This window comes from Lytechinus variegatus, chromosome 5 (assembly GCF_018143015.1).
Source record: "Lytechinus variegatus isolate NC3 chromosome 5, Lvar_3.0, whole genome shotgun sequence".
Lineage (NCBI taxonomy): Eukaryota > Metazoa > Echinodermata > Echinoidea > Temnopleuroida > Toxopneustidae > Lytechinus > Lytechinus variegatus.
In genome coordinates, this window is record NC_054744.1 from 9362215 (window position 1) to 9386509 (window position 24295).

General features: G+C 36.8%; 1 protein-coding gene across 1 annotated transcript in view; it reads left to right on the top strand.

Moving 5' to 3' along the window:
- The window catches only part of LOC121415220 (spatacsin-like), a 59177-nt gene extending 39494 nt beyond the window's left edge, over positions 1-19683 (top strand). Inside the window, exons 31-41 of the mRNA XM_041608391.1 lie at positions 481-620; positions 1486-1623; positions 3675-3741; positions 6319-6486; positions 10866-11008; positions 12324-12428; positions 13280-13448; positions 14439-14515; positions 14828-14977; positions 17266-17417; positions 19268-19683. Of these exons, the coding sequence (XP_041464325.1) occupies positions 481-620; positions 1486-1623; positions 3675-3741; positions 6319-6486; positions 10866-11008; positions 12324-12428; positions 13280-13448; positions 14439-14515; positions 14828-14977; positions 17266-17417; positions 19268-19442 (1484 nt within the window). The 3' untranslated portion in view covers positions 19443-19683. The remainder of the gene's footprint in view (positions 1-480; positions 621-1485; positions 1624-3674; positions 3742-6318; positions 6487-10865; positions 11009-12323; positions 12429-13279; positions 13449-14438; positions 14516-14827; positions 14978-17265; positions 17418-19267) is intronic.
- Positions 19684-24295: the final 4612 nt, after the last annotated feature.

Here is a 24295-nt window from a genome sequence, read left to right on the forward strand (position 1 = left end):
GCATTTTCATGGACGCTGTGTTTGCTTGAGCTCTTGAGCAAACGTGCAGAAAATGGCCCCTTTTCCAGCTTAAAAAAAGTCCTTACTGTGGGAGGGGAGGACACCCCCCCCCCTCCTTGCACGTTCTGTGCATTTTTTTTTTATAAAATACAGTGTTTTGGGGGAAAATACAGTTTTTGTTATCACAGAAAATAATTTTTTATTCCCAGAGGTTGGCAGGTCTGCTGGGTGGCAAATGTAGATAAATGCCTTGCCAAAGAATGTGAGTGCTGTGATGAGATTTGAACCCTGTACCTTGTGGGTCAAAGTTCAGCACTTGATAAGCACTCGTACTTTCATTACAGTCAAGGAAATCCCAACCCTCCATGACACTTTAACCTAGTAAAAGTATGAAAGCTCAATTGATGTATGTGTCTTAGAATTCTTGAACCTCTGAAAAAAGAGAGACAATTATTGAAATATCTTCATCTTTTGTTGCAGTGGTCAGTCTTGGAATCAATCAAGAATTGAGTTCGCCGCAGAATGACGATATCTTGACCATAATGGAAGCCCTCTCTGACCATACCACATCGGCCAGGACATGCTGTGACCGCATTATCAATGTCTACAGGATCTCACAGGTATGGATCTTTGATGTAATTGATACATAATAATAATGATAATAATAGCTGGATTTATAAAGTACATTTGCCTGAGGATACAAAGTGCTGCTATTATTACCCCGGCTTTAGCTCGAGCTACCTTCACCGGCGCTCAGTGCATTCAAGGAAAAAATCCTGCTGGGTACCCATTCACCTCACCTGGGTCGATTGCAGCACAGTGTGGATAAATTTCTTGCTGAAGGAAAACACGCCATGGCTAGGGTTTGAACCCACGACCCTCTGTTTGAAAAGCGAGAGTCATAACCACTAGACCACGACACGCCCACCAGTTACATATAACCAGTTACATATGAAACATTTTACGTCTGGATTAATCAGTCATGGTCGCTAACACTTTTATAGACGACAGAAATTACTCTCTGACTTTTTGGAGGTTAAAATAGAGACAATTATTCAGAGCTGGGATTTGAACTCACAACCTTTCATTCATGAGTCCAATGCTCCAACCACTAGACCTCATGACCCTTTTGACCCTGTATCACAACCCTTCAGAACCTCACTCTTAATTAATATTTTGTTCCTGCATCACATGACTCAGATTATTTATCAGTCATATTTATCCAGTGATTATTCAATGAAATGTAAAGTTAGTGCTGAGGCAGACAGTGGTATTTCGGCCATTGCTATAAACCACTTGCTGCGCAACCAAGCATGCGTGGAACAATACTGTTTATTTTGGTGTAGGGTATTCAGCGGAGCAAGGAGTTTCACACACCTGCGCATGCTTGAGGCAGTAATTATCAAAATAATTATCATCTCCATCTTTTTTTTCCTTTTGTAGACCTCTTTAAATGTTAACCAATCTTTTTGACCTTCACTACAGGTTTTGGACAAGCCATATGATGTGTTGATCAAACAAGTTCCATTCACATCGGTCAAATCTCTTCTTCAGACTAGCCATGCTGACCGCTACCTCCTGGCCAAAAACTTCATCAGAGCAAACAATCTAGCAGATAATGAGGTAAACAAGGAGTAAACATAACAGAAATTATGGTGGTGATGGTGATGATCCTTTTTACGTTATTAATTATAATAGTTAATAGTAATTATAAATGATCTATATCCACAGATACTGTACATGTTGAAGTTTTATGCGCTTAAATCAATAACTCACAAAGTAACAGAAGTGTGTCATGATGGGTTCTTGAATTAGCTTTAACATGAATCTGTTCTTTGTGAATTAGATGACAACTGGTACTGCTTAAAGGGGAAGTTCACCCTGACAAAAAGTTTATTGTAAAAATAGCAGAAAAAATAATAAAAAATATTGCCGAAGGTTTGAGAAAAATTCATCAAATAATTAAAAAGTTATTAGAATTTCAATTATTAGATTTGTGACGTCATATGCGAGCAGCATTCCTACATAGCGAATGGTAAAAAATCAATGAAATGTCATTTATCAGAAAATTGAAAATGGTTTTCATTGTAACTTTTGTATATCAATAGACAAATCATTTCACACCCGATCATGAAAAGAAAACAAAATTAAGTCATCAGGAACCATACAAAATTTGAAATTCATACATCTTATATTACATAACACATGGGGCAGCTGCTCGTTTATGACGTCACAAATCCAAAATTTTGAACTCTAATAACTTTCTTACTCTTTAACGGATTTTCCTCAAACCTTCAGCAATATTTGTTATTATTTTTTCTGCTTTTTTTACAACAAAGTTTTTTTCAGGGTGAACTTCCCCTTTAAAAGTGTGGTCGGTCTTAACCTCAGGCTATAAACTCTGCCATTGTTATGAGGATGCAACCATTTAGCCCTTATTCTAAACTCTGGATCTAACTTAAACCCTGGTCCAAAGTTATGGTTTATTCATGGGAAGCCAAATTACTTATCAAATTGCTTTGTTTGTGAACATGTACATGTCCTTAAATAACCTGACACCTCAATAATATTTTCTCCAGTCCACAATCTCACTAATCATTACACTCTAGATCAGATCCTTTTTGCTTACAAATTTCTACAATGAACTCCAAGAAAGGTCAGCAATGAATTATTCAATTTTTTTCAATTTAATTTCAGTCTATTAACCATCTTTAAAAATAAGTGTACATAAAAATCTGACATGAAATACAAATACATATTGTTTAAAAATGGAGGGATACCCTTAATAAGCACAGTGATTGTAAGCGGGGTCCCATCTTACACTAAACATTTGAGGTTAACATTATTAATTATACATTATAACATTATGATACAAATTATACATTAAAAATACATACATAACAATGAACACACCTACAGACATATGTATACACAGAATTAGATAGAGAGAAGTAGAAAGAGAGGGGAGACAGTGAAGGAGGAAGACGTAGAAAGGAAAGAGTCATGATAAATTCCATTCACAATTAAAGAAAAGAGAATGAGAATTTAATATCATATAGATAATACATTGTAACTCAGCATGAATTCATTTTAGAAAAGTACAGTCTTTTTAAAGAGAGTTTGAATTTGGAAAGTGTTGAACTTTGTTGAGTATGGTCCCAGTATCTGGAATAGTCTCCCTATCCATATTCGTTCATGTTCTCCATTACCGGTATTCAAAAATAAGCTAAAAACATATCTGTTTTCTCATTAATACCCCCTTTATATTTTTTGTAAGCACTTGGAGAGCATGATTTTACTTCTTTGCCATATTGTTGTTAAACGCTTTGAGCATGATAATGGAAAGGTGCTTTATAAACATTTCATGTATGTATGTAAATATGGCATCAATATGTAGAAGTAAATGATAAATTCATCATCACATTTGGCTTTCAAATCATTAAAAATTCTTGAAATGATGATTACAATATTTTCTTGGGGGGGGCACTTCATGAAAGTTGTCTTCACTGACTATATCCTTGCTTTTGATTGGCTGAGAGACACTGGTAACTGTTGGATAAAAGCCAACTTGTCGGTGCTGGCAACTTTCACGAACCAGTCGCTGAATACGGGCCATTATATCTCTCAGGAAATTGTTTTCTCCGTTATGATTAAATTTGTCTTTCTATCTTCAGGTTGCAAACTTTCTCTCGGATGTTGTTTTGAATGGACTGCAGCAGAAAATCAAGAGGAGAAAAGAGAGTATGTACACATACTTATTAACTTTTAACCTTTAGACAAGGCTCTGTGTCAGTCATGATGTTTATATCAGACGCCTAGCGATTGAAATATGACTAATCACAAAAGGCTAGGTGAATGCAAGCTCAGCAATCTCATCTGAAATTCATCCATACCATATATTTTCTACAAAAAAATTGCACATTCTCCTCAGTAAACAAAGAGAATCACACTGAATCTTCAAGAGGACGATAAATGTATGAATATGCATCATATCTAGAAAATATTTTGAACAAATTTGCACTTTAAATGGTGACAGTATTGGCCGTCCATATTTGTGGTTGATCTGATCAATCGCAACTCTTTGTAAGACGGGACCCAGGGGCGGTATTCTGAATATTGTCTTTTCTCCATATTTTTTCTTTTCTCAGATATGGCAAAATCGGTATGGTGGATGTCATAACTTTTGTCACAAATATTGTCATAAATTTTGTCTCTTATCTTTAGCGCGCACCAAAAATACGCGCCTTTAATTGCGCATAATCCTTTTATACAAGAAAAAGATATGACAAAAGTTATGACAGGGGGGTGGCAGTCATAAAATTTGTATATTTTTTAGTACCAAATATCTTGATACCCTGCCGACTGAATAACAAGCATAGATTGTGGTATTAGTTTCACTCATCATCCATGACAATTTTCAATATTATATTTTCATGCTACAATTAGTTAGGCCCTACATACATGTATTATTTCCTCCTTTTTTTGTCTGTTTTCCTTCTTTTTCTATTTCTCCTCTAAAATCTTTCACAGCCCACTGTCTCTCTTTGTAATTAAGTGCATCGATATTTGCGTATTGCGCGATGCCCACAACTGTATTGGGGATACGCCCTACCTGTCACGGGGCCTTCTTATTGGCCAGAATGGCTCCCACTGGGTTTGCTTCCGAAAAGATGGGCGGAACTTTGAGAGATATGACAGGGAAAAGACTATGTTCAGAATACCGATTTGTGACAATCATAGCGGTGTCACATCTCGGAGAGATATGACAATATTTATGACAAAAGTTATGACATTGTTCCAGAATACCACCCCAGGTCTCACCATCTCACTTCATCGCCACCTAGTCTCATCACAGCCACTACTTGACAAGGAATATAGCCCAATCAAAAGGCCTTGACAAAAGGCTACTTTTCTCAAAAAATATTTTCTGAATAACCATGACAATGGTGATGATAACATTCTGTAGTGATACTGTGTTTGATAATGTACCTGGGCAAAGTCTATGTTCCTTTGTTGCAATGGAATGTTAATGTATATTCTTTTTAAATGCCATGTTTCCCCCATATTATTTGTAAGCTGTTTATAAAATACTTTGGAGACCAAACATTTGCTCCTGCGACAATGGCCATAGGCTTTATTTCGTCTCAGATAGAGGATTAGAGTTGAAATAGAGTTCTATTTATGTTAGATTTTGGGTAAGGATTAAGATATCGGGTATAGTTTTGAATCCAGCCTTGAAGATTTTAATTTGATTGGTGTGTGAAATTCATAGTAGGGTAATGTCGCCGGAGCAAATGTCATGGAAGCAATAGTTGATGGTATAATAATACAGATGAATATTTTTAATCAAATGGAATGTATTGATACCATAGTAAAATTGATGTTTGTGTCTCCCCGTTGTTACCATGACCAAGTTGCACAAATTATTTCATTTAAACTGAACTAAAAAACACTCAGACACATTAACCCAATATAAAAAGTTGTGTTCGATCTTTGGATTTGTGTTCAATTGCCAGTCTTATACAACATACTCAGTATGTACTAATTGACTTGTAATTTAGAAATACATTTAAAAAAACAAGTGGAACACCTCTGGCAGTCTCGCCTGTATTATGCAATTCAATATAGCTGCAGTGCTTTGAAAATGACTATTAAATAATCATTCACAAAACACGCAATTCATTTAATATAATACCACGTTCATTGACCCTAAATTAAATTTGACTTGATCATGTGACCTATAAAATGATACTTGATAACCCCTATGTCAACATTTCATGAACTATATCCATAAACCTTCAAATTTATAATGGGAATTCAACAAATACCCCAACATGACAAATTTTCAATGACCCTTAATGACCTTTTTTTTCTAGGTCATGTGACCTGAAACTCGTGCAGGATGTTCAGTAATACTTAATTACCCTATCCAAGTTTCATGAGTTTCAAGTCCATATACTTTCTGAAAGTTATGATGATATTGTTTCAGGCCGCCACCATCAGAAAAAAAATTGTCTTGAGACAAAAATGTTGAATGGTAGAATTCAAGAAAAGATGCTTGGGTAATGATTTAAGATCTGAATTTTCATAATTCTTTTGCACCAAAAACTTTAAATCTGAAAAACATGCATGCATGCTGCTGTCTATTTTTAATCTAATATCGTTGATATTATTATTACTATTGAATGAGGATAGATTTTCCTGTGATAACAAATATTGTTATGTGAAATTAGCAAAACAGTTTTTTATTTTTTTTATTAAAGATTGTAAAATCACCTCGTATAAATGTTAATAATATGAAATATTGATTACTTTCAGGTTCATTGACACGCCCTCCAGCGTCCGAGGGACCTCCTCCTGATCGTATTGAGAAGGTAGCCTTCATGAGTTTAGCTAAGATATGTAAAGATCCAGCATGTCTGGGAACAAGACTACTAGATGAGGCTATACAGATTGCCCACTCAGATTTAAGCACGACAAGACCAGGTAAGACCAGACCAAGATAGTTACTTGTTAAAAGCCAGGAATACAGACAAGGAATTGATGTGAATGAAAAGAGAACAATCACATATGTTTAACACTTAGTTTATCCCTCTTTTCTATTATTTGTGCCATGATATATTGACTAAAAGTAGACTTACATTTTTGACGAATACTGTTATGTTTCTGTTTATCTGCCTACATTCCTCAAATTGTATATTTGTTTGTATTACTTTGTATTTTGGTTTTGGAAAAAATACTGGCGAATGCCAGTGATGTTCTGTTAATAAATTCAATTCAATTCACTGAAAATTTAATCGAATTTGGAGGTAAAATAAAGTTTTGATTTGACAGACAAAAAAAAAATCCCGCTCCAAAAATGGAGGCGATTTTGGTCAAATTTATACTAGCAGAAGCATACCAACCTAATTCCCCCCCCCCCACACAAACCTTGGTAGTCTCTAACAGGGCCATGGCTATCATACCTCCTATTGTACAATGCCTACATAGCTTGTTGTACGCAAGAAAATGGAAGGCTGAATGTCAAACATTCGTACCGTTGCACACAAGACTTACCATCCAAAATGTACCGTTGCACGGCTTTAGGAGGTGACGTCACAATACAAATTTATTCATTGCGCTCGGTGAAAATGAAGGTGCAATATGCGTATAGCCTGCTGGCTAAATGCGCAATGTTGCCCAAGATCATGTGGGCTTTATGGGGTTTTGCTTTTCACTTTCAATATTTTTGCTCCCTTTTCATAGATTACTGCAGGGAAAAACTCTTGTTTTTTCATATTTTTGCTAGATTCCGAGGCGTTGTACACAACGTTCTCGCTACCACGCGTCACGGTTGTCGGGCGCCGACAACCCTGAAAATTTTCAGGGGAAATCCGACAACCGTGAACTTCCCCGACAACCGTGGCCGACAACTGTAAAACAGGCCTAGATCTACAAAAAAAATGAATATATTTAATAAAACAATCTGCTTTTCAGATTTTAAAATAAACTTGACGATTATTTCGTCCAAGATTTCTTCCCGGGATTTCTTTGACTCACTACGCTATACGATACGACCTCGACTCGAGGCCCAATCTCTTTTGTGGGAAGCGCGAAGATGTTTACCTCGCATTTGCGTATCGCATTGCTCACATTATTTACCGGTACGTCTTTAAAATGGTAGTAAATACGCTCAAAAATAAAGTGAGTTGAGAGGGGTACCGTAGGTTACTGGGTTGGGCAATGTAATTATCAGATTATTAGGAATTTCATTTGATATTATCCGCGGATGTATTCACTTATTTTGTCAAAAATAAAGTGTCAAAAATAATATCAAAATTCGATCGGATTTTAATTTCATCTCGTCCCAGCCTTTGCTACATCGGGGCTACATCGACTACGGTACATGAATTCATTGAATGCTTTTCTGATGACACTCCCTAGATCGAGCGAATTGAGAAAATTAATCAAAGATCACGTTGATAATGACAAAGCCAAAGGAATGGACTGACATAATGTCCAACTCATTTACTTACAGCATAATGATTTATTCACATTTATGTTCCGATTTTACTCCATAATTTCCAAAGTCTTGATCTCTACATCGATTTTTTCAAAGTGTTGATTAATTTCGCGACGGTGTGTACCAAGTTCTGTATCACTGCACTAGCGCTCGCAACGACCACATTCAGGAAAAAAAATCGCACATGGCATCAAAATCCTTGATCTGGGGATCCGAGTCTTCCAGAATTAGATGGGATCCAAAACTAATTCAGTTTGAATGTTTTTTTTTCAGATATTCATTGAATCTGTTACAATTTTCATAAGTAATGTTCTTTATTAATATCATTCACATCATTACAACTCATCTTTTTAATGTGACTTATACGTACATACAGTGTATTTTCATTTGTATTGTTCTTTATTGCTCATGGCCTGCCAATTGAATAATGAGCGCACCTGTCACGGTCCTGAGAAATGTTTTTAATCATCACAGTGAATGCTTTATGAATTTTGCTTAACAACTACGTTTTAAAATAAAATATTATTTGAAATTGATTTGTGTGAAGGAGAAAGAAAAAAATAAAGGAGGGGGGGGTGGTCGTGGGCAAATGATGGGATGTTTGTGACTTTATGGAGGAGGGGATTGGCGAAAAGAAGTCAATGTTCGGAGCGAATGAAATTAATATTCATTTATGGATGTGTCTACTGTGATTGATCATTGTGGCTGCATAATCTTTATGGCGATTGAAAAATCCACCTTGGGTCGGGAGGGGTACGTGATTCAATAGATTTCGATAGAAGTACACAGGGGGATTGACAATTCATTCACGAATTGTGTGAACGTTTTAGAGGATATGTATTTCGTTGTTTACGCCCACAGTGAGTTGCTGGTATAATTTGAATATCGTTGGATGAATTTTTCAATTTCACTGATGTTATATTTTCTATCTGAATTGTGCTTTTATACAGTTAGCTTTACAACGTCGTTAGCCTGATTACTGCGAGTGGATGATATTCATGAAATGAGTTAACGAGACGCGCCAAAGCCGATGGCACGTGATCTGATTAGTATTCATTATCTTGGGCTTGAGCCAATCATTGTGCTTGAACGGACTTTCCCGATTTCCCACCCTGGAATGTGTGCCACGTGTGTGACCTTTTAACCTGTTGTTTGAGTGCGAATCAGCTGATTTCGTGACCTCAAATATTCTTCATGTTGTTTACGCTGGATGAGTGCTATACTACGATTAAGAAAATATTTTTACTTTTAATAAACTGTTAAAACGTGAATTTTTGTAAATTAAAAACTACTCACCTAAAGTGATATTTTGATGCAATTTATTGAATCACGTATCTCGATCTTCCCACTCATCATGCAAGAAAATATTTTTTAAATTTAAATGTAAAGAAAGATTATTCAGCCATCATCATCAGTAGAATTCTAAAAAAATATATTCGCTTCGAATATTGACTTCACCAATCCCACACACACGATCTCCATATCCCCTTGTCATTGTCCACGCCACGACCCCTCCCCTATCGCTCTTTCCCGTCTACAACCCCCCCCCCCCCTCTTCCTCTCTCTTTTTTATTTGTACGCTGTATTTGTAGGCCTACATAGTGTATTACCTAAAAATATTTTTCCTATCAATTAACCTATACTTTCAAAACATTATAAATCGCAATTAATAACAAAATCGTAATATTAAAGTTTTATGAATGACTAAAATAATTCTCACGCTCGTGATGAGCACATTCATTATTTTATAGGTAACGAACAAACACAGCAATAATTGACAGTGATAAAAGAATCTTGATAACAGAGTATAAGTGTAAACATCATCAACAGAAATCTTATGAGAGTTAGTTTCAGAGAGTATCTGAATAAACAAAACAAAAATTCATGCAAATTATATAAGTTAATTGGGGACCCCTTCTCATGAATACCGATGTCCATTACTTGGACTTCCGAGGCTTCCAAACAAAGTCGGAACAATCCTTGGATTTCGTAAGGGCGTGACACGGCGCAAGGATGTAGCGGTCTAAACATTGAAATAATGGACTTAATTTATCGATGCCATCAATGTGCATAAATCAATGAACTGTAAGTATAAAATGAGATCGACATTTCCTTTCACCTTTTTAAGTTATAGATCTAAGTAATTGCCTTTCTGCTTCAATCGCAATTCGCGCAACCGTTACGGCTGTGTGGCCGGAAAAGCATTAAACAGACATAAAATGTGGTGCATTTAGCAGCAATCTAAGCTCGTCGATATTGATATTTTCTATAGCTACCGCGCTTCGCACGCACCGAGGCCGCTGCGCGGCTTGCGTCGCTTCGCGCCGACAACCGTCAGAGTGGACCTGGCGAGAACGTTGGTTGTACAACACAAATAGCGGATATTTCTATTCTTGCAATGGTGCGAGATTTCGCATTCGGTGAAAGAAAGAGACGCTCTATTCAACTCGGCTGATGCCTCGTTGAATAGAGCATCTTTCTTTCACCTCATGCAAAATATCTCACCATCGCACTCATGTGGAGCGTTGTGGCCCAGTGGATTAGTCTCCGGACTTTGAAACAGAGTGTCGTGGGTTCAAATCCCAGCCAAGGCGTAATTTCCTTCAGCAAGAAATTTATCCACATTGTGCTGCACTCGACCCAGGTGAGGTGAATGGGTACCCGGTAGGATTTTTCCTAGAACGCTTTAGCGCCTGTTAATATGGCGGCTCAGCTACAGACGGGGTAATGATATGATACCAAGTATCAAACCGCAGTTGAGTATATGCACATAGTAAACTGCGCTATATAAATAGACATATAATTATTATTATTCATGCCAATTCACTATTATATAATGTGTGTTTGTCCTAATCTTTGTTAGCCCTGACCCTGGAGGTAGAGCTAATCATCCGAGCTCATGACTGCTTCACCCTAAGCTGCAACATGGAAGGGATCGCTTCGGTTCTCAGAGCCAGCTGTGACTGCTGCAACGCCCTCGCTCAGTCCGAAGAGTTTAGTCTCATGGTAAGAACCCGTCCCTTTTTTTTTGTGAAATCTGAATTCTTCTAATGCTGGACAGTATGTTGAAATAACTCTCTTAGGGACTCGGCAAAGCAGCTTTGTGCTGCATCAAAACCAAACTTGTAATATAACCAATTACGGCATATAGGATAACATTTCATTTCATTTCATTTTTATTTCCATATCCATGATATCACAAAGTATATAATATAACTCATACATACAAATTACACAATTGATGTTACTGAACGATAAAGCATATAATAATAATGAACAGATTTGGATATGGGGGGAACATGCAAAAAAAGCAAAGCTTGTTACAAGGCAAGTTCCCTAAAATAACAGTATGTAATAATCATAAGTTATCCTTAAACAGGAAATAAATCAATAAGAACGGACATTCTTGCTATAGGTACAGTTTGAAAAAAAAGGAAAAGGGAAACAATATATATATTACTACTTATATAGCAATAGAATAATAATGATAATAGAATAATAATAATATAATAATAGAATAATAATAGTATAATAATAATAGTGTTGATGCTTTGTTTAATTATTATATTATTATTATTCTATAATAATAGAATAATAATAATATAATAATAGAATAATAACATCTAACTTAATCAGTCATAGTGGCTGACCTTGTAGACGACAGAAATACCTCTCTGGGGCCTTAACTTAATGTGGAGATAATGGCCGAGCTGGGATTCGAACTCACGACTTTTCATTCATGAGTCCAATGCTCTAACCACTAGTCCACACTCATGGATGCTGTTTGTAAGTTCAGTGCTTAGAGGTGCACATGTAGAATGTTGTATCTTCAAGATTATTTGTTCCATTCAACAAAAAAAATACATATTTACATACTCAATACAATGACCAAAGACAAAAAATACAAGTTATGTAAACATATTAAGGATCATTGATTGCACATGCAAAGGAATTTGCATCACTGTAAAAGTTTAGAATAAAGTGAGCTTGTCAAAGCTGTGCCTAAAACTTGATTTAAATTATTTTTGTGATGGAATTTTACCAAATTTGCAATTAACACAATGTTACCCTCAATTTGCAATAGTTCAAGATCATCTGAAAGTTTGTACATATAAGCACATGTATATGATTGAATATACATGTACTAATAGTTTCATTAAAAACCGTTCTATGTATTTTTTGTTAGTGTTGATGCTTTGTTTAATTTGAATGGTAAAAGGGAAATTGTCTTGAAAAAATTATATTGTAGCTTGACCAATCATTTTGTTTTAAAAGTTTTTTACATCAAAATGTGATTGATGTTTTTTTTATATACATGTAGGTACGGCTTCTGATTGGTGTGAGAAGGTTCAGTGAGATGACCTATATCTTTGAAATTCTTCGAGCCAATCATCAAATGGATGCCCTTCTGAAGAAAGGAGCTAATGTAAGTACTTACATATGTCATAATAAATAACAAGAAATGAAAGTCAATTAGTTAATTCACTTTTGCTATTTATACATGTAAGTTATTCACCAGGAGGGGGCGTCCCCCTCCTCAGGGCTCAAAAAGAAAAGTCCTTCTTCTAATTTTCCGTGGAGGCCCCTCCCCCAGAGATTTGCTGAATAAATTATCATTTAATAGCAAGTATGCATTGACTCGTTGACTTTTATTATTATTACCTACATGTATGCCAATACATGGACTTTTCAAGATCTTGGTAATGCCACAATTAATAGATAGACATACATGTACACTTCTAGATAGATTGATTGATGGATAGCAGGCAAGTTTTTTTAATTTTGTGTGGGTTTTTTTTTTGGGGGGGGGCTGGCTAGGGCCTTTTTACAACTTTCTGCATAAATCTGCAAAGCTTTAACTTTGCAGTGAATGGGATTTTTTTTTTTTGGGGGGGGGGCTTTTATATTTATTTCCAAGGCCATTTTTTTTAGCATTTCAAGGGGGGGGTTGCCCAGAGCAGCAGAGTGCCCTCGACTCGTGTATTTCTTATCAAAATGGATAGGTAGATTGTGTGTATATTGATTGGTTGGGTGATAGATTGGTAGATAGATGGATGGATGAACGGACGGACCGACCGACCGAACAACCGATGGTCGGATATAATTATTTGGTTTTGTATTGCCAGGTTAGACATTCTTAGTGCTATACCCATTAAGGACATAGCCGGTTAATGTCAGGCTTTAATTAATAGACTTTTTTCTATAGATTTATGTACTCAACTTCTACTAATTCTATCACGTACTCTCAATTCACTTTCATGTGTGTGCCTTTTAAAGGATGACAAGTTGAAAGTGGCTCTCTTGGACTTCTTGAAGAGATGTGACCCACCAGACACTGAGACTTACGGCATTGTTGCCCTCAAATTTGAGATGCATAGAGAAGTAGCCAGCCTCCTAGAACAAGCAGCTCGGGATAGACTTAAAACCCTAAAGTCTCGGACTATGGGTAGGTCCTAAAGATAATGTTTTTTTTTTTTTTTTTTAATGCTAACGATAATGTTGAAGATGATTATGTTGATGATGATGATGATGATGTTGATGATGATGATGATGATAATGGTGGTGATGATGGAGATGATTTTACTCTTTGCCTCTTTTGTTAAATGAAAGCTTTTCACCCAATGCTCACAAGACATGGCGCCCGCATTGGTTTTGGTGTAAAAACTTGCAAGACTCATTTGGTTAATGTGTCGAAAACTACGTTGTCGTAGTTATTATTCAATTCAATTCAATCATGGTTTATTTCGTATAAAAACAATACATGTTACAAAGCCAGAAGGCTGAAATTAACATGTTTACAATAAAACGTTCACAAAATGTCATGGATAAAAAGCAAACAATTTACAATGTACATAGATAATGAATAACTTTTAAAGAGCAAGTGTACTTAAAAATTCATTAAATATAATAAAATAGAACAAAAAAAGAAATACAATATTAAAAATTGATGAATATTAGACAATTAAAAATTCAAATATCATTTGGATTGAAATGGAGACTAAAACAATGGCAAAAGTTTGAGTTGATTTCAAGGGTATGAAAGTAAAAATTTATTTAGAATTTAGTAAATCAATAAAATATGGTATTGCATGTTTTCTAAAGCGATCTGTTTTGCATTTTAACTGAGCAAAGTTTGGAATACTCCTTAATGAGATTGAGACATTTTTCCTTTCTGGTAGCCAGTTATTACAGTGAGGGTTACTGTGAGGGTGACGACTACTGTGTCAATAAATCAGGAAAATGCATTTACATAGTTCTTGTAACATTTCCATGACAGGATGGTTATTAATCTCTTTCAGTGGTATTCCTGTTTTGTTTTGAACATTGCTTTATGACCCATTCCAAGTGTGATCAAAACAATGTACGCTGTCATTACCTAAAAGGCTGGTTTCACCATTTTTATTCATTTTGTCTATTTTATTTGCCTTTTTTCCAGATACAAACATTGAAATTCAGAACATCCTTGAGAATGTTTTACACGATCTGACCAATGCTGCCAAGAATTATGCAAAGGTAGGTATATTTCCTTACTTGTATATTTGGTTGATTAGTCCCCTTGTCCTTATTTTATACTCTAAACTATTCAAAAGTGGAGTTGTCAGATCTGCCGGGAGGGGCACTTCCATTGAAGAGTGGATACCAGGCGTAACCATGGGGTTTCAAAAAGCACCCTAAACAAATATTTTCCATATTCTGAAAATGTTGTGATTTTGCACCTTTTAGCAAGTATTGTTGTGTGAAACCCTACCCTTAACAGGGCAGAACTGACGACTTGTCACACAACAAAATGTTGATGAAATACACTTCTATTTCTACCCATCTCAGGACAACTGTTTACGGCATGCCGAGAAGTGCATAAAGCAAGCTCGTCTGGTGGCTCTTCAGATTCGGCTTCTTCCTGTGAGGTCAAGGGTCATCAACTTTGAACCTGCAGAGGTGACCAAGTTTGTGACCCAGCATCCCAAGTTTCATGAGGTATGGAGATGTGAAATAAATGTGGAGATGAAAATGATGATATCTTATTAATGCTTATATGTTTTCCAGAATTCCTCATATTTCAGGACAAAAGAAAAAAAATACTTTTTTCCTGACATGTGACGAGCTATGCAATCATACACTGCATTGGTAACTTGAAATTCCACCCAATCCAGTGATAAGTACTGAGAATTTGAGTACCATAGGCATGTTGTTGTGAATTGTTTGTCTTATGTTCATTTCCAGTGATAAATTACATAAAGAACAATGTCCTTCATAATATAGAATTAGGTCATGAATATATTTTTGTAGCTTAAAGGTAAATGCTAGTTTTGGTAACGATGTCAAAATGAGTTCGTACAGAATCCAATGAAATGACCACCAAAGTGTCTGTTTGTATAAATAAAAAGCATGTGCCAAAGGATTCTGGAAGAAATTGTGTAATTGTTGAGAAATCAGCAAATAAGCACAGGATTCGGGTAGAGCGTCGTGCCCGACGCCCTAAGCAATAATTATACATTGTCCCACGTGCGCTTATCTGTGTTGGGGATTTTCGGTGTGAACATTTTTCAGCGTAGATTTCAAGATTTCACAAAGTTCAGTTAATGTAACTGTACCAGATCTAGATCCTCGATGATATACTGATAATTAAGCCTTGTTTTACAGGTTTTTGTCTCACCTGCGAAGCAAGTGAGACTATAGGCGCCGCTTTTCCGACGGCGGCGGCGGCGGCGTCAACATCAAATCTTAACCTGAGGTTAAGTTTTTGAAATGACATCATAACTTAGAAAGTATATGGACCTAGTTAATAAAACTTGGCCATAAGGTTAATCAAGTATTACTGAACATCCTAGTAGAGTTTCATGTCACATGACCAAGGTCAAAGGTCATTTAGGGTCAATGAACTTAGACCATGTTGGAGGAATCAACATCGCAATCTTAACCTGAGGTTAAGTTTTTGAAATGTCATCATAACTTAGAAAATATATGGACCTAGTTCATGAAACTTGGACATAAGGTTAATCAAGTATCAATGAACATCCTGCATGAGTTTCACGTCACATGACCAAGGTCAAAGGTCATTTAGGGTCAATGAACTTTGGACGAATTGGGGATATCTGTTGAATTCCCATCATAACTTTGATAGTTTATGGATCTGATTCATGAAACTTGGACATAATAGTAATCAAGCATCACTGAACATTTTGTGCAAGTTTCAGGTCACATGATCAAGGTCAAAGGTCATTTAGGGTCAATGAACTTTGGCCGAATTGGGGATATCTGTTGAATTCCCATCATAACTTTGAAAGTTTATGGATCTGATTCATGAAACTTGGACATAATAGTAATCAAGCATCACTGAACATTTTGTGCAAGTTTCAGGTCTCATGATTAAGGTCAAAGGTCATTTAGGGTCAATGAACTTTGGCCGAATCGGGGATATCTGTTGAATTACCATCATAACTTTGAAAGTTTATTGGTCTAGTTCGTTAAACTTGGACATTAGAGTAATCAAGTATCACTGAACATCCTGTGCGTGTTTCAGGTCACATGTCCAAGGTCAAAGGTCAATGAACTTTAGCCGAATTGGGTGTATCTGTTGAATTACCATCATAACTTTGAAAGTTTATGGATCTGATTCATGAAACTTGTACATAAGAGTAATCAAGTATCACTGAACATCCTGTTCCAGTTTCAGGTCACATGATCAAGGTCAAAGGTCATGTAAGGTCAATGAACTTTGGCCATGTTGGGGTTTTTTGTTGAATAACCATCATATCTCTGTAAGTTTATTGGTCTAGTTCATAAAAAGAGGACATAAGAGTAACCATGTATCACTGAACATCTTGTGCGAGTCAGAGTAGTATGCAAAGTCAGCACTGCTGCTATATTGAACCGCGTGATGCAGGTGAGACGGCCAGAGGCATTCCACTTGTTTCATGAAATCAGTGTTTACTGACTCTACTGGAATTTCTCTTTAAGCCTTGCAGAACTCGTGGATCTCATTAAGACCAACTCAAGTTTGTGGCTTAATATAGTATGAAAAGGTGCCAAATTTGCGCTAATACTATGTAGCCAGACATCAGTGTGATACCATGTGGTCTTGCCTGGTATAGCGCCTAGTATGATGGGTTTCATACATATAATTATATTTGGTTTGTTTGACCAGAAAGAATAGCAAAAATACATGAATATCAATAACTTAATACTTTCTTGATATGTGACTTGCTTCGCAGTGCTATTGAAATGCAGTGATAAAACTGATTTCTTTTCTCGCGGTGCACTAGGTATTGATAGTACAGGATGCGTACCAGCAAAAGAATGAATGGTCAAGCGCCCTCTATAACAACGTCATCCTGCAGGGAAATTTCAAGTACTTGGAAGACTTCCAGTCTTGCATCCAGCTCACCGCTAGCCATTGCACCGACGTTGCATCCAGGTAGGAGTCCTGTGTGAATGCAGGGTAGCCTGCTGGAGCGTTGTGGCCCAGTGGATAAGTCTTCTGACTTTGAAACAGAGGGTCGTGGGTTCGAATCCCAGCCATGGCGTAATTTCCTGCAGCAACAAAATTTATCCACATGGTGCTGCACTCGACCCAGGTGAGGCGAATGGGTACCCGGCAGGATTAATTCTTTGAATGCATGAGCGCTGAAAGGCAGCTCGGGCTAAAGCCGGGGCAATAATAACAATGCGCCTCAGAATAGAATATTTCTAGATAGATGGCACTTTATAAATGCCTATTATTATTATAAGCCTATTTACAGAGGTGCCAATGTGAGATTTTCCACGGCTCGTCGTGAGGTCACAGGGATTGTGTGTAAGGTCTATGGGGAGAGGCTGTGATACATGTGTGAGAAAAAGGTGTAGTTGGACGAGCAAGAGGCCCTAATGTGGGAGTCTCTCGCATAATGTGTGACACTTGGCATTTCATAATAATAATAATATGAACATTTGTAATGCACCGGTATCCATCATAAAAAGATGCTCATGGCGCAATAAAGAAAAGGAAAAAGAAACGAAGATAGAAAACCTAAAAAGAGGGGGCGAATAACAATTACCTGAAAGCTTGCGTGAATAACCAGGTTTTCAGAGAACTTTTGAAAGTGGTCTGCTGTTATTCGTAGGCAGGGGCTGCAAATGTTTTTGTTTTTATTTGTGACACGTATTAACATTGGCTGCAGAGCTGCAAAGGGAGCAGCTGCCATCCGTACCTTCAATCCTGCCTTGCATTAGTTTTCTTTTGATCAACAATGGTTCAGTGGCTGATTTTTGTACAAAAAACTGGATTGTACTGCATCAGAGTCGATTAAAAAAAAGATGACTGAAGCAAGACAAGAGGGTGTAGGCAGGAGTTGCATGTCATAGCATACATTGGGTGATTTCAAGTTCGGTGTTGGCCTTGGTGTTGGTGTTAGTGTTGGAATTTTGATTGCTTCCCCTAGCTCCAAAACCTATTCTGGGTTTGTAAAACTGATCCAGATCACATTATTGATATCTCAACAACCAGTGAGTGACTTTTCAGGACCATCTCCATTTTATGCTTGGTGTTTGTTATACTCATGTGAAAATTGACCTAACACCAACACCAAAAGGTCAACACTGAACTTGAAATCACCCATCGGTGCTCAACAATCAGTTGACCCCACCAGAAAATGAACTTGTGTTCAAGTTCTACCATGTTTTATATATTCAATTGTGAATTCAGGTGATAAAATATTACATTCAATAAAGTTTGTTTGTCTGGGCTCGCCGAACATTGCAGTGTTGTTGTCTACATTCATCAGCATATTGTGGTGGGGTTCACTAACTTTCCAGCACAGCAGTAGCTACCACCTCTGCCTAGATCATAGGCTTGAAGAGGGGAGGAAGGGGACACACATTTCTGTATCATTTCGTATTAAGCTAAGCACACACTCTGTGATTTGATATGACACAATTTGATCGTGAAATCACATTTTGCATTAAATATGAAAGCTCCAAGAAGTAAAATTATTTTTATGTGAAGTTTGGCATAATGTAGTGATACAAGGTAAAAGAGAAGGGCCTAAGCTTTACAATGATATATAATTCTGAGTGTCATTTTTTCTAGGATGCATTGTATTGTGCTAATCATTTTAAGTGGGAAAATCACTATTATGAAATAAAAGATAAGGGATTTCGGGACTGTATAGACAGGTTTCCTTTCACAGTAATTTTTGAGAAACAATATGAGAGGTACAAGCTTGCTTGAGTAGATCGATGGTCTAATCTTCCGTAAGTTATTTCCTGTGTTTGTCTTATTGTTTTCAGGTACCGTCAGTTGTCTAGTAAGAGCAGTCTGGTTGTGTCTCACATGCAGCGCTTCTTAGGACTCTGTCCTGACGTCCTGACTGCTTACCGCCTCGCCAACCAGCTGGAGTTCAAAGACATGGCGTTCAGCTTACTGAAGGGGGACGGTGGAGCCTATCTCAGTGATGTTGCTTAGAGGGAGTGGCACTCCTGTATAATGGATACTTCTGACCACCTCACCAACTAGATGGAGTTCAAAGACATGGCATTCAGCTTGCTGAAGGGGGACGGTGGAGCCTATGTTTCTGAAGAGGAGTGCACTCATTTATAATGGACACTGCTTACCGCCTTGCCAACCAGCTGGAGTTTAAAGACATGGCATTCAGCTTGCTGAAGGGGGACGGTGGAGCCTATGTTTTTTAAGGGGAGTAGCACTCGTGTGTAATGGATACTGATTACTGCCTTGCCAACCAGCTGGAGTTTAAAGACATGGCATTCAGCTTGCTGAAGGGGGACGATGGAGCCTATGTTTTTTAAGGGGAGTAGCACTCGTGTGTAATGGATACTGATTACTGCCTTGCCAACCAGCTAGAGTTCAAAGACATGGCATTCAGCTTACTGAAGGGGGTCAGTGGAGCCCGTTTTTCAGACCTTGATTTTGATTCTCTAGTCGCTCAGAAGCCGCCCCCCCCCCTGTAAAGGCCCCACCCCCCTTTTGATACAAATCCGTTTGCATTCAAAGGGGGAGCAGAGGTCGTGTGCCCATATCTTGTGCCTGTAATTTGCGCAATCTTGCCAGGTGAGCTATTCAGTGGCCGTATGTGTACCAGTGATCAAACTATAAACAAGAGACTCAGTCCTCAGTAGCCAAGGGATGGTAGGAGGCCGGTATGATAACCACTGAGGCGATGATTATGTCCGCCATCATTTGAATAAAGCGCAGTACATATTTGTTTTATATACCTCATCACGCGCATTACTCAAGACACGAGGGCTACAGGTATCTATTTTAGGACCATCATGTAACTCTAGTTGATTTGCTAAATCACAGGAATGGGTAGTGGTTGCGTGTACATGTACATGTATCTTACCAAGGAGTAACAGCCAATTAGCATGAGCCAGCTATTTGCCCGCGTAGCCATACAGGTCGTGGCCCCGCCCTCGGGCATTACATGTTCTATCACAGGGTTTCATATAAGAAATTGGCAAGTCAAAAAACCCAGAGAGTGTAGGCGGAATTGCACTGTGACCGCGTCACAAGATGTACATAACCTGGCAGCTCTATGCAGCAGTCAGCCACACGTAGTATGAGGTTCATGTAGTATGCAGCAGATTTTTTTATAGTGCTTAACCTGGGTTCCCAAAGTCATGGAAAAATTTGTGGTCATGGAAAGTCAGGGAATTTGGAAAATTTGTGAAAAGTCACGGAATTCATTTACCTCTTGGCTATGGCAGCTTTCCAGTTTGTCTTGCAACTCATTCTCTGTGATCATACTCTTCTATTGTAATTGGTGTTCATGATTTCCATTTTTCCCGGTTTTGTGACATCTCAAGTTCTACATAACTCCTGGGACGTCATGGAAAGCAGCAATTTAGTCATGGAAAAGTCATGGAATTCTGTTTTCGAATTTCTGTGGGAACCCTGTTAACGCAATGATTCTAAGCACTGCATAATATATTACATGTTCCCTGGCTTTGGCATAGTTACCCTGATCGGGCTCTCAAACATTGAAGGAATTGCTTCCTATCAATTAGCCATCTACTACTCTGGAGATGGAGAGTAGCAAATGTAGATAAATGTCTTGTGAAAGGGCACGAGTACTTCAGTGGGATTTGAACCCCAGACACTTAACCACTGAGCCACAACTCCTCTGCAAGGGCAGTGCAGAGCTGCTAAATTGTACTCATTTTGTATGATTTTGTTTTGTGTATTAGTTTATATTTTGTATTTCATGTAAACCCTGTTTTTGTGTATTTATGAACTATTCAAGTAATTTGATATTGATGTGATATACATATACAAAAACTGGCAATAATAAGTGCAATCATGAAATTTTCTTTATATCATACATATGCTATTTGTTTATACAAAATATTATTACAACACGTACTTTGATTGAACAAGGTATTTGAATGAAATGTTTTTTCTTTTCATCATTCTATCCCTTCAATCCAAATCTCTCGTGTAACGCTTTTCAAATTACTTTCAAATATTAAATTCATACAATTAGTAGTTTAGAATTTGTGAATCAATTTTACCTTGCTTTGACAAGATTCATCCGAGAATGTTACATCGGCCCGTATTCTGAACTCGGGTTTAAAACTGTGGTTTGTCTATGGATAGCCAATTATGGCAAAAATTGTGTTAGTGTATGTTTAATTCATCAACTCATTTGACTCTCAAATCATTCGAATCTGTCTGGGAAAGATAAATGGGTCCCGTCTTACAAAGAGTTACAATTGATCAGATCAACCTCAAGCATATGCAAATCCATCAAAGAAATGTCAAAATTTTTCTTTAGGAAATTTGCACAATGTCTGAGTGCCGGTATACGTCATACCTAGAAAACATGCATTTTGTATGTTGACGTTACTGGCTTGCATAGTTTCTTCATCATGTATGCTAGGGGAAACAAAAAAAGTGAACGTATGAAATATATGATATAAACAGAATGATTAATCCCATGGCTTTCCATAATTTTAGCAGAGGGTTAGACCCTGGTCTAAGACAAACCGGTCTTCAGAATACGGGCCATGTAGTTTAATATTGGTACCATATATGGCATGAATATTATTTTGGAATTTTTATTTAGCAATAGAAATCAGCTTTCATACATGTATGTGAACTATGTGATTGTCTTGTGTCAAAAGTCATCATTGCCAATCCTTATTCTACTCCTTACAAATTGTATACAAGTATCACAAATAATTGTCTGTTTTTGCCCAAAAAATCTGAAGAAAGGTAATTCATTATTTGTATTTTTAATTAATTTGGAGAGAGGGGGTTCTCATGCTTCAAGGAACTGCAGCTCAGTGATATTTTCTACACATGTCAGTGTATTAATAGCATTTCTCTCTCACTCTCTCTTGTTTCAATTCTTGTGAATGTACTATTTCATTAATTGTAATATATTGTATACAGTGTACATTCTCAGATATATATTTTTTGTCAAAAGATTGAATACTGACAATAAACTAGAGTAAAGAAAAACGATGAGAAGCCTCTTTGTCAACATTGTAATATTATTAATATTAATATTGTTATTGGTTGAGACATATTTCTCAATGTGACTATGAACATGAACAGAGAGCATGCTTCATAAAAAAAAGAAGTAGCAACATTTCATGGCAAACATTAAACAATAAATGAAATGCTACATTTGATTTCTTTTCTAAAGAACCAATCCAAAAAGGTGTTACAATATGATTGATATCAGATTAGAAGAGGAAAAGTGTTATTTTTTCATTTAAAATGAACTGAATTTAATATAAAAGCACTGTATAGAGCAAGAATGAACTTACAAAACTAAAGCCTATAGCTTTTATCGGTAGCAAATGAATATTGATGTTAATCGGACTACATGGTACGACTTTATGACCAGTGAAATCGTCCAATGGACTCCTGCCTTCCCAGTATGCAATGTGCCTGGCAATTAACTCAATCGTTACAGCAAAGATATCGCTCTTTGTTCTACTTTTTGAGTAGGCAATTTGATAGGTGATCTTACACTTTTTGTCATGTACAGTACTTCCAAAGGAGTAACTAGGGCTGAAAATAGTCATATCTTAAAAAAAATGGAGGAAAATCTACCAGTTTCTGCATGCCATCATGAATATTTATCTGGTGGGCTGATGATGTCATATCCCCACTTTCCATTTTTTTTCTTATCCTTTCTTGCGTGTGCCTAATACTGTGTGCCTCCATTGTAACAACACATTCTTGGCAGTCAAAATTAAATACATGTAACATACAAAAGAATAAGTGGGGATATGGCATCACCAGCTTGCTCATTGATTATTCATGAAGACATGCATTGAACAGCTTCAACAAAATAATGCAAAGCTTTAAAATGTCATAGATTGTTATTCCTTGTCAGATTTTCATTTTTAAAAAAATCAGTGTATATGTCTGATTTTACCTCTTCTGTTCAAATCATATCATTTTCAGCCTGGAGTACCCCTTTAAAATGAATAAATTCATCAGATCATGGCCTTTCACCAACAACGGCAATATATGGAAAACTTCAGGCTTGATTTTATCATGATTTATGATGATAACAATAATAGTCAACCATGCCCATGCTTTAACAGATACAGCTAAATTCAGGCAAGATGTCCTCACTGCAGTTTAAACACATAGCACGGCCACCACCTAATTGAAGAAAAATGACCAAATGGATGTACCCATTAAAAAAGAACAAATCCTGTGACTTGTCACTTTTAATGAATTTGTAAGCTTTAACAGGCAATACATGTACATTCAAAAGATATACTTGAAAATATAAACCTTAAAGAAAACATCTGAGGTAAAAATGATTATTCAATCGGGTGTCTTGTTTGTTTTTTACAGTAAAAAGGCTTGGAAGGCTGTCATTTTCATCTTGGACATATGCCTTAAAAAGGGAATATTTCACATTGAGACATTGGGACCACCCAGATGTAATAAAATAACAGAAAATGGAATGCTAAATATGGACTTAAATCCTGTAAGAAAAAAATACAATCATACAGTGCGAGTCAGAAAAAAAAATGTTATGCTTTTAAATTAAGTATTTTTACAGAAAATGTGGGATTCAGAGAGAATTTCTAGCATGTAAGGATGGAGTAAATATTCCTTTGTCACTTGGTAAATTTGTTTCAGTGTTGTTGTTAGGGTTGAGTGCACAACAGCCATTGTTTGAAAAAGTGTCAAAACCCATTTGCGCCAAGTCACATGATTACATGCTGAAAGAGAGACAAAAGCATTCACACAAACAATGAGCGTAAAATTTGTGTGTTTATTAAGAAAAATAAACAAGAGTACCAGTAAATTAATAAATTATCTTCACT